Consider the following 16,775-nt stretch of genomic DNA (forward strand, 5'->3'; position numbering starts at 1 on the left):
GTCTTGGTCCAAGAGAAGTTGTCTTTGGGTCTAAAAACCCGGACCCGAACAGAGGGAGTAGCGTCGATGTAGGAGTCCATCTTCCCAACGCATATGGGTGGCGCTTGTTAAAAAGGGCCCAACACTGTTTTCTTCCGGATCTTATTTGTTGTGACTGGTTTTCTTCCGGACCTTATGCTTGTTTCCTTGTGCATGTTTCAGGCGACCCGGCAGAGGAAGATTAGTCTCCACAACTGGTGATCTGAAACCTGTAAAACGTCTAAAAACACAGTAAGCGTAACACATGCTGACATGCATGATAATTCTACCAGGCACAGTAGCACCGTTTATTACCAGAGCTCTCCACAGACCATTTCTAATGTCACTTCTCGATAATTTAACTAGGTACACCACTGATGGATTTGTTACAGTATTTCTCGCAACGGGATACAGTATCAGGCAAAACCGGGGCCAACACATCCAACAACCAACTCTCGTCCCCCCCTCGCAAAATCTGGCGTTGGAAGCTGCCTTGCCAAAACATGTTTCCCCCTCCTCTACCTGTCTGCTGCTAGCAAGACTGATGCTCAGAGCTCGTCCTTCAGAGGCTCGGTGGCAGCCGGTTCCGCTGCCTTCTCGGTCGCCGCCGCTGCCGCCTGCCCGGCAGTCTCCTTGTTCTTCTTGATGTAGTCGACAATCTCGTCGGCCGTCCTGCCGCCCTCATACGAGACCTTCTTCCCGCTAGGAGTGACGAAGTAGAGGGTGGGGTAACCCTGGACATCAAACTCGCCGGGAACGTCATTCGCGGTAGCGTCCTGTGGACAAGGTTGAGAAACAGTGGTTAGGTAAGTTGTATTTCGTTGCTGGAACTGGAACGACGGAGAGGGCAACAAATATTACCATCTTGGCAATCACAACGTCCTCTTCGCTTTGAAGGGTGGCAGCTGCCTCGTCGAGGATGGGTGCTAGCTTCTTGCAGTGTCCGCACCAGGGTGCATAGAACTCGATAAGAACTGCAATATAAGGTGGCAAACCAATGAGCGCATACTTACAGGAAGACTTCACCAAGGTCATACAAGACCATTGTTTCACTTAGAAGGAATCGCAGTCACTTGCTACAACTAGCTTAATCCAGCAAGGACAAAAAAGATGAATACCATTTTTGCCAGATTTGAAGACCACGTCGTGAATGTTGTCAGCCACAACTACCTTCACAGGCTCATTGTTGGCCTCAGGAATAGGCTCGGACTTCCTGAATGGTGTCAATTTGCCATCCTACAATACGAATGAACACTAATGAAATTGCTGAAGAGATTACATGGGATCAAACAAATAAGGTTGTAGTCCTACAACCAAGGGAAACAAGGAATGGCTACTTACAAAGTAATCCTTCAACCAAGCAACAATTTGGCCAGCCTCAACCTGTTCCTTCAAAAACTTCTTCGAGTCACTGTCTTGAATGAGGATAAGTGGTGCCTGATCCTCTTTCAGCCCAAAGTACTATGTTTCAAAGAAAAATCTGTTAGCACCAAGGAAAAAACAACAGTATGGATAACAATGTAAAGAAATAGAAAGGGAAACAATCAATCAACCTGGAAGGCGCCTTGGCTCGCTTCAATGTCACCAATAAGGAACTTCACATCCTTGCCACTGAACTCCTCTACAGCACCATAGTAGGCTGATTTGAAGGACTCAAACGGTCCAGTGGAGAAGTTCAAAAAGAGCATGGCCTGCATACCATTTGATGTCAGAGAACAGAAGTGACAAATAATGAGTAACCAATAACTAAAAAACAATGAAAAGGCTAATGCTCTAAGCAACTTTACCACTGGAAGCATATATTTGAACTGTTTTTACACACAAAGCACTGAAAACACCAAAGATGGCATTGTGCTTCTCAAACAATCATTACATCTATGGTTCTGAAGAGGACCTTTCAGGTACAACAGCCATGAAAGAAAACACAAAGATCCAAAAGGCTAACAAAGCTAAATACACTAGTAATCCTCCAAATGCGCTGAACAAATTCATTGCAACATGATTTCTTCAATGTACAGGATGAATGAATGTTGAAGGAACTAACTGCCCAATTCAAAGACTTGCGCCAAAACGTGACTAGATTATACTAATCAACCATTTATGTCAACATGTTCAAGAAAATTCAACCATCATTGGATTGCATAAGTTTTTTGTACACACCAAGAGTTGGGCTGATAATCAACAAAAATATACAGCAGTAATCATCTGTCTATCAAAACAACATACAGTGATAAACATTATGGCCTCATTAGTTACAAACATGAGGCATAGACCTAACTGACTAAGCATATAGTAGAAATTAGTCAACTATACAGAACTCATACAATAAAGAAAAATGATAAAGCATTCTAGAAGCAAGTTGTGTCAGTCATTACCTTGGGAGCATTGCTCTGGAAGTATTTCAAGAGGTAAGGATGGTTGTCAGGGTTCTTGTCAAAAGTAACAACTTTCGGGGTGCTGCTAGCATCAATGAATTTCTCCAAAGCAGAAACATCAAAATCCTGCAAAATGTCACATCACTATGTTAATACTCAGTAATCTGTATGAAGTAAGAAGAACAAAGAAAAACACCCCCTCTGTTCCATATTAGTTGTGACTAAATTGTACAAAAACAGCAATAACTAATATGAACAGAGGGAGTAACGATTAGTTCACAGAGCGAGCAGAGTGTAACCTTGCTGTCAACAACGAGCTCATCAAATGGCTTGAATAGCCTAACCAATGGCCTCTCCACTGCTGCATCACCACGTGGGAGATGGTTGGCATGCACGGTGTGGCCAAAGTCATAATCAGACCGCAGCTTCTCAGCAAGCTCAAGGAAGTTTGTAAATTCAGTGCCGCTGAATTCCGTGAAGACACCAACCTATACAATTGCCATGATTGCTTAGTCAGCAGCCATAGAACATCAAACATGGCTATATGACGAAAGTAAGAACAGGCAAAATAAGAAGCTTACAACGTGGATCTTGCCGTCTTCAAGGTAAGTGGCATCTTCAGGCGCCTTTATCTCCTTGGAAGCAGGGCCAACCTGCTTCTTCAAGTACTCAACAATTCCCTCAGCCTCCCTGGGGCCCTTGTATTCCTGGATGTTCTTTCCGCCATTCCTGAAGATCTTGAGGGTAGGGAAGCCCTGGACCTCGTACTTGCCCGCAAGCGGCTTGTTCTTCTCATCGTTGGCATCAACCTTAGCAAGGACGATCGCTGGGTCGTGCTTGCTCAACAGTTGGGCCGCCTTCTCATACTGCAACAGCACACATCAACGAATGAGATCAATCCATTCAGCATATAACACTAGTGCTAAGTAAGTGGTCCAAGGATGCAGACGAATTACCTCTGGTGCCAGGCTCTTGCAGTGTCCACACCTGAAACAAATCAATTTTTAAAGAATTAGCAACGACTTTGACGAAATTCAGACCAGACTAAGTGAGATTGTACTGAGACAAGCCGAACAGACGGAATCTGAATACATAGTTACAGTATAATAAAGTTGGACGCGGTGGAATCCCAACAGGAACCCCAACCCAACAACCTTTAAACCCTCAAGGAACTTCAAATCCAACCAAAACTACAGAGGAATCGGCGATCCAGACGCACCGATCACCAAAGCCAGATCCCCGGTCGCCCGTAACTGACGCATCTGAGACCCCTCCAAACCGACCACGATCTAAACCCCTCGGATCCACAAGAATAGATAGCAGAGGCGAGGGCTCACCATGGGGCGTAGAACTCGACGAGGATGAAGGGGTGCTTGGCGACGGCGTCGTCGAAGTTGTCGGCGTGCAGGGTGAGCACTGCCTCGGGGGCCGCGGCGGCCTCCTCGGCGGCGGCGGCCTCCTCCGCCCTGGCCGCCGGGGCGGACAGGACGACGGCGAGCGCGAGCAGCAGCGAGATCCAGACGTTGGAGATCGCCATGGCGGAAGGGACTGGGGAGCAGTGATGAGATTTCTCGGGGCGGACACGACCACGCCGCGGTGCTCCACGGGTTTTAATAGGAGCGGAGAGGCCGAGAGGTGGGGTTTAGAGTCTCCTACGTGGACGCGGTCCACGGCATATTCGACCATGTCCACGGGTCCCACGCCGGCCAGGGCTCTGTGGGCGCGGCCCACAGAGATCACGGGATGATCACTAGGACTTTTCACACTCAGGTCCCCGTAACTATCAGAATCCCAATTTAAGGTGCTAAGGCCGCTAAAGTTAGGCTAGTGAATTACTATGAGGTCCCTACCGAGGGTGTTGATCCAATTAACTGGAATATGCCGCGTGAGTCGAAACGGGAGGGGTTAGCGGATCCGGGACGCCACGTCACGCTCGTGCGGCCGCCAGTGTACGATACACGTGGGCTGCAAACACGTACCCGTATGGCGTCAGACCAACCGGAACTCGCCACGTCGTGTCAGTGACATGTCCACTGCTACCTGATTAGCCGAGGCTGCTCAGCCGACGCGCACCGGGCACTGTTGCCGGTTCAGGACTAGGAGATATGGCGGAAATATTTATGTTTGGAAGATTATTAATTCCATCCTTATCTGAGGAGATCCTTCATTCATTCACTCCATATAAATGTATGAAGAAATTAACCCGTTCCAAATTTGGAGTATCTTTGGTGATTAATGATTCGCGTGCAACACAATAATTCTGCATAGGAGGAGTAATTTTGATTCGTTTCATACTGTAGGCCGATTCTACGTGCCACACATTAACCATCTACGTCGCGCAAAAAATGCATGGGGAAATACTTTCTTTTTTAGAAACGCAATATAAATGCAGACGTTCACAACACATGTATATATGCACTGCCCCCTACTGAGTAAATAATAATAATTACTGTTTGAGGTGTTTTGCATTTCAGACGAGTCCTTTTAGCAGACTGGACATATATGGCATTTCCTGTTTCGTTAAAAAATGCATTAGTGGAGGGTGCAAAATGATCGTCGCGACGCCTTTGCGAACAACCTTTGCCAAAATGCGGTGCGAATGAAAAAGATCATCTAACGGCAGTACGTAATAATTCCGAAATTGGTTGAAAAGTGCAGCACAAGGTCCAAATGCTACGTGCAAGGAAACACTAATCTTGGTGTTATGCGCAACTGACATCAAACTCGGTAGTGCAAAAGCGTTTGCACTGCCTGTAATCCACCCACCCAGCTCAAAGCTGAGACGTTTGTTTGTTGCATGTATCTTTTTGTCTTTCTTGTATGCATTGCAGGAGCTGAGCACGGGAGATAGGCCTCATCTCAAGCTGGAAAAATCTTGGAAGAAAACAACAAGATCTGGCCTGTGAATCTTGTTGCGTTGCACACGTGCCTTTTGTACTGTTATTACGGGCGTGACAATGACACACTCTCTTGCGTGGAAGAGGCCAATCTTGAACTGAAACGAGACAGGAGGCATCGCCTCTGGATCGTCTATTTTTCTTTTGGTGAGGCTTAGAGCATCTTCAGCTGTTGGCTTCCCAGGGGCGTCTAAAAGCGTCGTTTGGGGGTGAGCCGGCGCAAAAAATGGCTCTGGGGGCGAGTCGGTCCCTAGCCGTCGGCCCCCAGGGCCGCCCCCAGACGCGTATTAAAATAAAAAAAGAAGAACCGTTCGGCGAAGTTATAATAAAAACTAGTTAAATTTCGGTCAAACATGGCAAATTTCAAAGAAATTTGCGCATTTTCATTACATTAACCTAATCTAAAAAAAAGGGGCTGAAGTCGTCGCCGCCATCGTCGTCGTCGGCCTTCTCCTCCTTGACACAGGCGCCCCTACTGGACCCCTGCCCGGCGTCGCCATGGCGGACTGGCGGCGGCGCATCGTCGTCGTCGTCGCTGTCGCATAAGACGACGACCCCGTCTTCATCGCGGCCGCGTCGGCGCTCCTCGAAGCGGCGCAGGGCGGCGCGCTGGCGCTCCTTCTCATTCTCCCGGCGCGCCTTCTCCATCGCAATGGAGTCCTGACGTGCCCATTCTAGGGCCACGTCGTCGTCGTCGAACTCCGCCTTCACTGGCGCCAGCCCCGGCTCCGTCTTCACCGGCGCCAGCCCCGGCTCCATCTTTGGCTTGACGAAGCGCGGAGGAGCCGACGAGGAGGAGGCGCGCCACCCGCCCTCGTTGATGACGATGCCGACGCTGCGAGTGCGCCGACCGATTGGCGTCTCTGCCGCGGGCTCGGCCTTGACGCCGAGAAGTGCCGGAGAACCGGAGGAGTGGGAAGATGAGCGAGAGGAGGAAGACGAGGAGGAGGCGAACCTCCTTGGCGCCATGCGCGTCGGTGTTGCGACGGGGCGGGCCCCGTCGCAGGATAGGTCAACTGCGGGTTGTTGCCGCCGTCGAGGTACGCCAGCACGCCATCCAGCGTGCGGCCGGGGACGCCCCACCACAGGTGACGCCCCTCGCTGTTCTTCACGCCGCCAACCACCGGCGCGCCGTTGGTGGAGGCCAGGCGCTGCTGCTGGCGGCGCTGGAAGTACGCCGCCCAAGCCGCGTGATTGTCGGCGGCGTACTGGGGGAGGGAGCGCTTGTCGTCGGTCAGGGAGGCGCGCGCGACCTCGACCTCCTCGACGAAGTACCTGGGCTTTGCCACGGCGTCGGGTAACGGGGGAACGGGCACTCCCCCGTCGCTGAGCCGCCACCCCGTCGGTCCGGCGCGCATGTTCGGCGGCGCCGGAATGTTCGCCTGGAACAGGAGCCAGGACTCCTGTTCGCGGAGCGAACGGCGGCCGAAGCCGTTCGCCGCCGCCTCGTCTCCGGGGAAGCGCTCTGCCATGGCGACGGGCTCGGCGGTGGTAGAGAGGGAGAGAGAGGGGCTGCCGGTGGCGCTCGGGAGAGGAAGACGGAGACGGAGAAAGAGGGGTTGGGTGGCGGCGAGGGGCGAGTCTGTTGTGGGCACAGGCGACTGAGAGACCATCGGCTTTTATAGCCGCTCCTCGCCCGTGTGTACGCGTGCGAGGGAGGGGAGGCGTCGACGCGCCGTCCCGTGACGCGCCGCCCGTGAGGAATCAATGGCAAGGCTGACCGGCGGCAGCCTTGCCATTGATTTCCCGCGGGAACCGGGGCAGTTGGGGGAAGACGAGCCGCCGTGTCCCTGATGCGGCTGGCCCACGGCTTTTTTGCGCCAAAACAGTTCGCCCCGGCGCCTCCGGGCGCCCCCAGCGTGCCAGGTTCGGCCTGGGTCCACCGGCGCTGTTTTCGGCCCAGGCCGGCGAAAATCGGGCTCCTGAAGGCGTGACTGAGCCGTTTTTTCGACGCCGGCGTAAAAAAAACGTCTGGAAAAACCTTCCTGAAGACGCGGCTCGAGATGCCCTTATGCGCCGTCTGTGATGCAAGCGAGTGGACGAGTCTCCAACGCCTCCATCTACTGTATGACCCATGCAAAACGAGTTTGCATGCAGATGAACGAAAAGGCAGGCCATGCGTCCCATGGCTGGCGCTTCCTGGAACGAACCGAGGCGGCGTGCGCCGACTCGACTCACACGGCGAGCGTGCGCGCGGGTGCGGTGGATTCCGGCGAGGAACTCACGCGGGTTTCCGCCTCCAACTACTGCGATGCGCAGGTCTTGATCGTCACGCTCTTTTGTCGCATGCCTCTTGCTTGTACTGAGTAGACGAGGGTAAAATGGATGCATATAGACATATTTTTAATGTGTTTGTTCACTCATTTTTATATATATTGAAATATCCGAAACATCTTATATTTGTGGACACAGTGAACTATATTCATGGTATGACCAAGTACTAGAGAAAAGAAAACCCACGCAAATTCACCTCTAACGTGCAAGGGAAGATCCAGGACTCCCTGGTGTAACGTGATCCTCGGCACTTCTCTCAGTGGAAGAGAAAAAACATACAATTACAAGCTGATGCACACATTTTCTTTACGAGACAAAAAATAGCGTATGCATGGATCGTGGATGCATGTGCAGCTAGCACGGGACAAAACAAGGTAGCGGGCCAGCTGCCAACTTTTCCAAAAGGAACTTGACGATTCATAGAAATAAAACAGGCACCAATATTTCGAGGAAAGCTCTGGCAACTGTCCATGTTCTTCGAGCGAGTATGAACGGCTGGGACGCTCTTCTTGCATGCGTGCAAGCCGACGGTACAATTCAATGTTAACCATTAGCAATTGGTTTCCATGCATTCTACCAACGGTACAGGAATTTAGCTGCAAGGAGCTTGAATTCTTTTCCATTTTTTTCAAGATAAAAAGAGCTTACTAGAATTCTCAAGCTAACTGCTCAGTAGAAGAACAAAGTGGGGCGTCCATAATTTCTCCACGTTGAAAAGGAACTATGAAATACTACGTCCAAAATTTAAAACGCTTCGCAGTTCAAAGTGAACTGCAAAAACGTCTTAGATATTGGTACAGAGGGAGCAAGTCTTACAAGATCAAATTGCAAACTCAACTATGTAGAATACTGCTGTCAAATGGAGAAATATATACAGCTAAGTAAAATAAAGCCAGAATCGATAACCAATACCACACAAGAAAAAGGTGAGAAATGCAACTCGCTACACACCACACCCAGTATCATGACTACGTATCTGACACCTGTGATTCTAATTGTCCAATGCGCAAACCAAATAATTCCCGAGGCAATAAAGAACAGACCGACCCAACCCTCTTATTTGATGGTATATCTAATTCGCCAACCTGTAGCAAAACCAGCAGCTTGGCAACTCAATTATGTGTGTTACATGACTGAAACACTCATCACTCAGCGAGTCCTGCGGCTGTTGGCTGGTTTAGATGGAGAAGATGGATTCTTCTTGGCAAAATCAACAAGATCCTTGAAAAGGGCATCCTCAGGTTTGGGCTGGCGGGATGCGGTTGACACTGATGCGCTCTTCCCATTCTCAGTGTTCCTTTGATTAAGAGAAAGGCTTCCTGTCCGCGTCAGCATCTCATCGTAGCCCCCTTCATTGTTCTCACCAGGAAAGCCATGTTGTTGCTCAAAGAACTGCTGTCTTTGGCCATACCTTGCAGGAGGAGGCGGTAGGGAAACTGGAGCTTGCGCTTCCCATGGAGCTTTTGGAAGATCTTCACTAGTTGACGACGAAGAAAAACCAGGCAGCGCAGTGGGGTTTATAAAGTCATCGTCAGGAAGGCTCTCAAGCTTATTCACAGATGGCTCACTCATAGGGCGAGAAGGCATGGAAAAACTGGGTGCTGCAGTTGGGTTTATGAATTCATCAGGCACATTTTCTGACCTGCTATCATAATTTGGCACTTGATCTGTTTCTGTTTTTGAATGAGATGGTGCAGACATATTGGCTGGGGCCGTTGGGTTGACAAAATCATCTGGTACTTTTTCAGACTTATAGGAGTCCCCACTTAGATAGTCGACACTGCTTGCCTCTGTGTAAACAGGCCTTTTTGTCGATGGTGGTGGAGGAAGAAGTGGGCTTGGGTATGGCCTTTCATTTCTTGGAACAGAAGACATGTTGCCCTGTGCTGCTGCGCCATCCCTTGCAGACCTATAATTTAGTCATGAGGAACGCAATTTGAGAAAATGATAATACAAGTTTTGATGTTGCAGAAACTATCCAAAGCATGGAACACTAACATGGATGAAAAGATAATAATAAAAATATAATGGAAAGGAATACAGCTTACCTGCGGGAAAGCACGGAGAACTCATCTTCTGGTTCATCGTCCTCATGGTGTACATTAAGAAGGGGGGCAAATGAAGCACCAGCAGGCCGAGGAGGGGCTGTCCCTTGGTTTACGTTACCAGCAACAGGCACTGGTATATTTGGAGGGACTCCTTTTGCTATGTCATCATGACGCTGAAGAACACGCTGCAACTCATCATTTAGTCCTAGAGCCTGAAACAGAAGGCTCTCATCGCTGCAGAGGGAATACCAGAAGTCCTGTCACATGACAATGTAAAATGTACAGAACCAAAAAGGCAGAGTGAAAAAATGCATACCCAGTATCGCTAACAAGATCCATCACACGAGCATGATAAGAACGACACTGCCCAACAAGGTCAACAATGACCTCCTCCCTCACACCCTATAACATGAAGCACAATCAAATCAATATTTACAGTAAACAGCACTGGCACATGAATGACATACATCAATAGCCAAAACGTCAAAACATCAGTTCTCCTGAATATCACTTCATGTATCTCATGAATACACTAAACAGAGAAGCAAAAGGGCATACATCAACAGAAGTTCTACTTTTCTAAGAATATCAGTTCATTGTCTTAAAAAACAAGGCCAAAACATCAAGTACAAGCGATTCAGGCCAGCATAATGTAAATAGAATAATTCAATTTCCAGAAGACTATTATGTCAGTATCGTTCTCCATTCCATCATCAAACTTTGTAACATTTTATAAGGTAGGCGCCATTACATTCACGTAATAATTCCGCTAAGGGCATCTACAACGCGGGCGATAGCAGCCGGGCGCCAGGATTTATTCCCCAGGCAATGAGCGGTTACGAGGATTAATCCTGGCATCGACCGCCTCCTCGACGCAAAACAAGGAACCGGGCGCTAGGCCCTTTTCCTTCACGAGCTGAGACAAGGCGCTGTTTCCAGTCCGGATGTTTAGCACCGCTTGTTAGCACCTTGCATTGGAATAGACAGCGCTTAGTGCTTTTTAATTTTTCTGGTATTTGTTTTTTTTTCTGTTTAAGTGTCTAGATAAGCTTTTAAATGTTTATTTGTAGATGCCCTAATGGGAGCCAAATCCTGGTAGGTGAATTAACACTCATGTGCCCTCTTTAACTGGTGACTGCTCGGTTCTCCTGAAATCTACATTCAAGTATTCATATGTACAAGTTAAAGAAAAGAGTACGGCTATTAATTTCTATTCCCTCCGTCAGGGTTTATTGGGCCCCCTTGTATTTTGGGTTCAACTTCGACCATCTATTTGAGTATCAAAATAGTATATGCTACAAAAAAGTGTATTGTTGGATTTGTATTTGAAAGAGGTTTTTCCACGATATAATATTTGTGACATACAGTTTACGTTTTATTGGTCAAATTTATGGTTAAACTTTGGCCCATAATAAAAGGAGCTCCAATAAACCCGGACGGAGGGAGTATTTAAGCATTCATGTATCTTGGAGATGGTATGATGTTAAGAATGTTTCATTTGGGTCAAAATGGAATGCTTACAGTCATCTAAACTTGCAGGAAACAACTGAGTTAGCAACCAAGGTTTCAATCATACAATCAAGGGTATTTATGTTACAGGCCAATAAAGTTTTTAACAGCATGAATAAGCTTTTAAATGGGTGGAATGTACTCCAGACATGCCACATGAGTTGGAAGTTGAGTAAACAAGTACTCCCTGCGTCCCATATTAATTGTCGCTGAAATGGATGTATGTAGATGTATTTCAGTGCTAGATACATCCGTTTGAGTGACAACTAATATAGGACACAGGGAATATTTTATTATCCATTACAGACGAAGAGGCCTGATTAACAATGGCACAGTCACAAGACTGAAATACATGAGAATGCATACTGAAACAGCTCAACTCACTATATGTAGATTTACTTACGATCTCTTGAATGTAGTATTAAGATGTAAAACAACAAATAGTAAATCATATATCTCAAATATAGTATTAAGACGTGAAACAATAAATAAATCATATGTTTATGCCTAATTTTTTTACTAAACCAAGAAAAATGTAAGTCTGGAAGAGATACCAATCATAATAAAAGAAACCAATGAATGCAAAACAGAAAGAAAAAGCAAGACCCTGCAATTATAATACACTAAAACACAAACACAATGCTTTTGAGAAGGTCACCTCTGGGTGTCTGTGGTCAAGTGCATTTAACATCTCATCCAGCACATCCACAATTCCTCGAGCACTCTGGATCTCGCTTAGACTGTAATTCACATTGGACAAGAAAAATGAGGATAGATCAAAACTAAAGAAGTTCTGCAGGGATGAAAAGATAAACACAATTACTAGAATACAATCACTGTTTGATATGATTATGAAAATGAGACCTTCAGAAGTACTCCTCCGTATCAAAATATAAGACAGTGTCAAAAAAACGTCTTATATTTTGACAGAGGGAGTAAATAGTATCTTGTGTGTGCCGTAAACTATAAAGCCTTGTCTTTTGTCGCCAGAAATACCTATGCAATTACCAAAGCTTTTTAAACTTAAAATGACCCTAGTTGCATGGATATGAGCCTTTGTTGCACAGGGAGCCAGAAACAAATTAGTAGCCAGTGCAATGCTTCATTGCTACAAGCTAGTATGTTTTTGGGTTTACTGTAAGAACAAATGAGGATAGTGCCAACCACAAAGAGTGGAGGTCCAGGTACAAGAACAATATGCGCTAACTGCTAAGAAATATCCAAGTTATATAATGTGGCTATGAGAGGTGTAGTGTGTTTGATCGATCCTATTGGTTTGATGTTATGTGTGCATGTTTTGCAACCCTTTTTGGCTATGCTTGTTTCAATGAAAATAATCAAAATAAGGAATACTCTGTAATTGTTGTTTTATCGGCGCATACGAACTCACAGCTAATCACAAACAAGTCTGCAGTCACTAGAAAGGAGGGGGTGCAACCAAGGGAAGCAAAACAAACAAAACAAGGCACACAAGACAAAAAGCAAACAAAAATGGGATAAGAGAAGATGAATGCAACACTAATAAGTGAACAAACAAAAGGAACCAAATCATAAATCAAATATGCATGCAAAAAAAAATACCTCAGGGGAGGTGCAGCAGGGGTACTAGATTGGAGAGAAGCTTGTATAGCTACATCTTCATAGCTTTGACCTGGAGGATATAGATGTGGCTGCCTCAAAGGTTGAGTCTGAGGAGGTGTAAACAGTGGAACTGTATTCTCCTCGCGAGGCGGAAAATCGACACCAGCTGCCTGCAGAAAGAAAAGGAAAGGCATCCTGGTCATGGTTTGTACTGAAGGAATTGCTTAGTAACTCAGCATATTACTGTATATCTACTTCTACTAAGTAGTAAGTATGCAGTGAAAATATGAAATGGAGCAGACCAAAGTCCATGGGAAAAAATAGTTATTAAGCAAAAAGCTGAGAATTATATAATTGTACAACATAGTATAGATAACAATAAAGAAGTCATAAGTGGAAGGTACCCTGAGTTCTTGGTACGCAGTGTGGTACTGGGGATATCTCCCGGAAGGACCTCCAAAAGCCACTTGCCATGTGTCAATCAGACTCAATATTTTCTCCCGAACGTTTAAGTCTGGCTGTAAAGATAAATATAGGATCAAAACGGAGGGACTTGAATCTAGGAAAACAATAGTTAACCATTCAATTAGTATCGCCACCTTTTTCTTTACTATCTTAACCATTTCACTTAGTATATCACGCTCAATGATTTGTTGGTAAACAATATCCCCGCAATTTTTGCTTAGAGTCTCTAGCACCTGAGAAAAAGGCAAGATAATTAAATCAGCGTACAATATAGATATGCACATAAGAAAAAATGTATACTGCTTTTCAAAACAAATGGATGCACACGTGGAAACATAAAACTTAGACGAGACGACATATTTAAACTAAGTGACAAACAGAAGAAGCATTTTTTGAAAATGTATGCATTATTAGCAACTGAAAGTATGTAGAACTTGTGTATTACAACAAGACCAGGCACATTTAACAAAATTTAAAAGATGTTGTACCAAGTCACAACTCCCAATAGTTAAATATACAAGAAATTTCGTAGTACTCACATAAAGGGCCAGAATTTGCACTTTTGAATTCTTATTCCCAAGGCGCTTCTTTAGGAGCTTAAGCGCATCCTTTGCTTGTCTGCATTTCAGGTTCAGCGAGCATTTATCAATATGCTTTGTGTAAAACATGTGAAGATGGCAAGTTAAATTGGAGAGCACTGCCAAAAAATACTGCATTCATAACACTATATAAAACAACAATGACAGCAATCCAATCCAATATACTAAACTAAGCAATATGCAGCACTCACACCATGAACCGAATTATAAAGTACTAATCATTAATACAGAGCAGAGTGGCTCCCATTATTCGTAAGATCGCAATTATAATATTAGTGGTCACAAGTTTGAAATCACCCTTTATAGGCATATTGACCTTCTTGAGAGCCTTAGGTAATTCCAGCTATCCATAAAACTCCGGAAGTTACAACTCACCCCCAGGATAGGGAAGAGTAACAAACAAGTTTTATTCCATGTGACTTTGAGTACTCATTGTAAATACTTCATCGCCAAATATCATGGGACATAAAAAACACAGGTTAACAACAGATACCGCTGATCCATCACAACTTATTCTCTGAGACTGGTGACTGGCACAGCTAATTATCAACAAACTATTCATCAATTAACAAGACACCTTACCGTCCATGCTAACAACCATACAAACCTAATATTCCAGATTCCTAATAAGTTACAAAAAAAGGCTAGAAACCTAGACAAGCTGCAGATACACCGCAGCAACAAATTGTCAATAACATATTGTAGAGAACACATGGTTTTCTCTAATAACATAAGTCGGACAGGATGGAATGCAACAAATAAGGCCATCAATTTTTTTTAAAAAGAAAAGAACAGCATCAGAACCATAATTAATCTCTCTGCTAGAAAGAATTAGCAGATTAGCAATATTTCAGAAGATTAATCCAAACAAATCATGTTCATGATGAAAGGCAAACACAGAGGGGCGGCCTGTTCATACCCGGGATCCATGTTGATGATGTCGCAGAGCTCGATGTTGACGGCCCAGTCGGGCCCGATCAGCATGTCGCTCGTCGCCCTCTCTGCGCACGCCACGGCCGCCGACATTCCAAACCGGCCGAGCGAACCCACCACCGCGACCACGCCCAAAAACCCTAAATCCTGCACCGAACGAAATACCCCTGATCAATCAGCGACAAGATCCACCACGCCGCGAAACCCCAGCCCCGACTCGATCCCTCCCTGCCCCCGACCTAGCTCCTGACCCCCAAACCCAAAGAGCCCGAGAATTTTACCGAATCTGAGCGGAGATCAGCGCCGGAGCCGCCCCTGCTCCGATCCGGGGCGATGGTGCCGACGCGCTCGTGCCAAGACGAGGGGGGCGGGGAGTGGGTTCGTGGGAATGGAGGGGGCGGATCAGATTTGTGGCGGACTGGTGTGGGATTGGAGGTGTTCTTGGTAGGAAAGAAAGAAAGAAAGACTGGGTAGAGTGGGTTGGGGTTGGGGAGGTGGGGGAGAAGGGAAAACGCGGGGGGGCGGACGTGGACTTTTTCCGGCGTGAATGTGAGGGCCTGCAATTCTAGACTAGAGTAGCGTTTCGTGTTTTTATTTCTTTTTCGTGTTCTGGGGGGAGAAAAATCTTGGCTTTATCCGGTGGTTTGGAGCTCTGGAATCTGGATGGTGAAGGGTTTCAGTTTGTTTTGGTTTTTGTTGCTTGGAGCGGAGCGGGGTCAAATTTGCTTTGGGCGGTTATTTTACTGTTGTCGTGTGAATTGAGGGTGAGATCCATGTGATGCTGTTGCAAAGAGCCATGTGATGCAAAGTTAGTTTTGTATGGATACTTAGGTAGTAAGCAACCCCCATATTTGGTTTGGGGTATGCATTTCAATGATATCCTTTTCTCTTTCTTTTTTTTTAAGACTGTCAAAGTAGTATAAAGAACATCAAAAGTAAAAAATTACATTCAAGTTCGTAGACCATCTAGCGACAACTACGAGCATTGGAGCGAGCCGAAGACGCACTGCCATCATCGTCCCTCCCTCATCAGAGTCTCTATTTATAGGATTTTTTTTGCGTCGGCTTCACGCGAAGATGGGCCTCGAGGTGAGCACAACCCACCAGGACGCGCCTGGGCCCCTGGCGCGCCCCGGTGTCTTGTGCCCTACTCTTTCACCTTCTGGTCCTTCCATAAAGCTTCGGGGGTCTCTTTTGTTTCAAAAAAATCGTCAAAAAATTTCAGCTCATTTGGAAAACTTTCATTTCTGCACAAAAAAACAACAACATGGTAGTTCTGCTGAAAACAACGTCAGTTCCGGTTAGTTCCATGCAAATCATACCAAAATCATATAAAATTATTGTAAACATGGCATGAATACTTTATAAATTATAGATACGTTGTAGATGTATCAGTTCTAGCTAGATCTGTCCATGTGATAGGGTTAGATCTTCCGATCTGTTTGGCTGTGATGGTGTAGTAGCTACTTGTGATGGATTTGGAGCATGCTAGGGGTTGTTCCCATGTGGGCAAGTATTGGTAGCTAGTGGTCATGGATGGATTGGTAGTATGCTTAGATGTGTGGTATGCTGGTGTGCAAGTGTTGAACAAGATCATCCATGTGTCCATGATTAGCACTTTGTTATGATGTGTTGAGTTGTGGTATGCTTTGATGGATTTGTTAGTTTTGTCTTCAACTAGATCATCCATGTGTGCATGTGTTACTGCTAGTTCGATCTGTCCATGTACTGCTAGTTCCTACTGTCCATGTGTAGTGTCTTGTGGTGTTGATGACGCTTACGTTTGTAGGACATGACCACGCAAGAGTATAGTCAGGCCCTCATTCTGCCCGAGAGTCAGTTCCCGCCGTCGTATGTTGAGGACTCGCAACCTCCTATGGACTAGATGCCTATTGATTCAGAGGCTTTCGAGGTGCTGCCTACAGCTCCTGCATTTGTGTTGGCTCAGCCCAATGTTGTTTCTCATGCTGCTGCACAAAAGGCAGCCGCAAAGGATAAGAAGGATGGCAGGGGGGACAACATGAAATGGCAGTTGTTCCTCTCCACTTTTGTTCTTAACAAGATGTGTGAGATCAT

General features: G+C 46.2%; 2 protein-coding genes across 3 annotated transcripts; both read right to left on the minus strand.

The window, feature by feature from the left end:
• Positions 1–271: 271 nt before the first annotated feature.
• LOC125550776 (protein disulfide-isomerase) lies at positions 272–3,992 on the minus strand. Its single transcript, XM_048713865.2, has 10 exons — positions 3,731–3,992; positions 3,350–3,380; positions 2,975–3,259; positions 2,693–2,881; positions 2,394–2,519; positions 1,572–1,709; positions 1,360–1,479; positions 1,137–1,254; positions 880–992; positions 272–794 (listed from the first exon to the last, which is right to left on the minus strand). The coding sequence occupies exons 1-10, from the start codon at positions 3,928–3,930 to the stop codon at positions 567–569; spliced, it is 1,548 nt and encodes a 515-aa protein (XP_048569822.1). The 5' UTR covers positions 3,931–3,992; the 3' UTR covers positions 272–566.
• A 4,414-nt stretch (positions 3,993–8,406) lies between these two features.
• LOC125550775 (TOM1-like protein 3) lies at positions 8,407–15,233 on the minus strand. Of its 2 annotated transcripts, XM_048713864.2 has the most exons (10): positions 14,981–15,231; positions 14,686–14,846; positions 13,707–13,785; positions 13,302–13,400; positions 13,107–13,220; positions 12,703–12,872; positions 11,780–11,861; positions 9,929–10,014; positions 9,613–9,846; positions 8,407–9,473 (listed from the first exon to the last, which is right to left on the minus strand). In XM_048713864.2, exons 2-10 carry the CDS (start codon positions 14,790–14,792, stop codon positions 8,714–8,716), a joined length of 1,731 nt encoding a protein of 576 aa, XP_048569821.1. In that variant the 5' UTR covers positions 14,793–14,846; positions 14,981–15,231; the 3' UTR covers positions 8,407–8,713. The 2 variants fall into 2 exon arrangements, with proteins under 2 accessions (XP_048569821.1, XP_048569820.1); XM_048713863.2 differs by having other exon boundaries at positions 13,107–13,400; positions 14,981–15,233.
• Positions 15,234–16,775: the final 1,542 nt, after the last annotated feature.

The sequence above is a fragment of the Triticum urartu genome, chromosome 4A (assembly GCF_056163025.1).
Source record: "Triticum urartu cultivar PI428250 chromosome 4A, HENAU_Tu73, whole genome shotgun sequence".
In the NCBI taxonomy this organism is placed as follows: Eukaryota; Viridiplantae; Streptophyta; class Magnoliopsida; order Poales; family Poaceae; genus Triticum; species Triticum urartu.

What these genes read in the sequence shown, in the direction of transcription:
- LOC125550775 (XM_048713863.2), bottom strand. Translation starts at nt 14,792, where the DNA reads ATGTCGGCGGCCGTGGCGTGCGCAGAGAGGGCGACGAGCGACATGCTG. An exon ending in CCTGCTGCACCTCCCCTGAG is followed by an intron (nt 11,862 to 12,702) that starts GTATTTTTTTTT and finishes TGTGAATTACAG; the next exon opens with TCTAAGCGAGATCCAGAGTG. An exon ending in TTGACCACAGACACCCAGAG is followed by an intron (nt 10,015 to 11,779) that starts GTGACCTTCTCA and finishes TTCATGTTATAG; the next exon opens with GGTGTGAGGGAGGAGGTCAT.
- LOC125550776 (XM_048713865.2), bottom strand. Translation starts at nt 3,930, where the DNA reads ATGGCGATCTCCAACGTCTGGATCTCGCTGCTGCTCGCGCTCGCCGTC. An exon ending in AAGACGGCAAGATCCACGTT is followed by an intron (nt 2,882 to 2,974) that starts GTAAGCTTCTTA and finishes GCAATTGTATAG; the next exon opens with GTTGGTGTCTTCACGGAATT. An exon ending in CGAGCCAAGGCGCCTTCCAG is followed by an intron (nt 1,480 to 1,571) that starts GTTGATTGATTG and finishes TTTGAAACATAG; the next exon opens with TACTTTGGGCTGAAAGAGGA.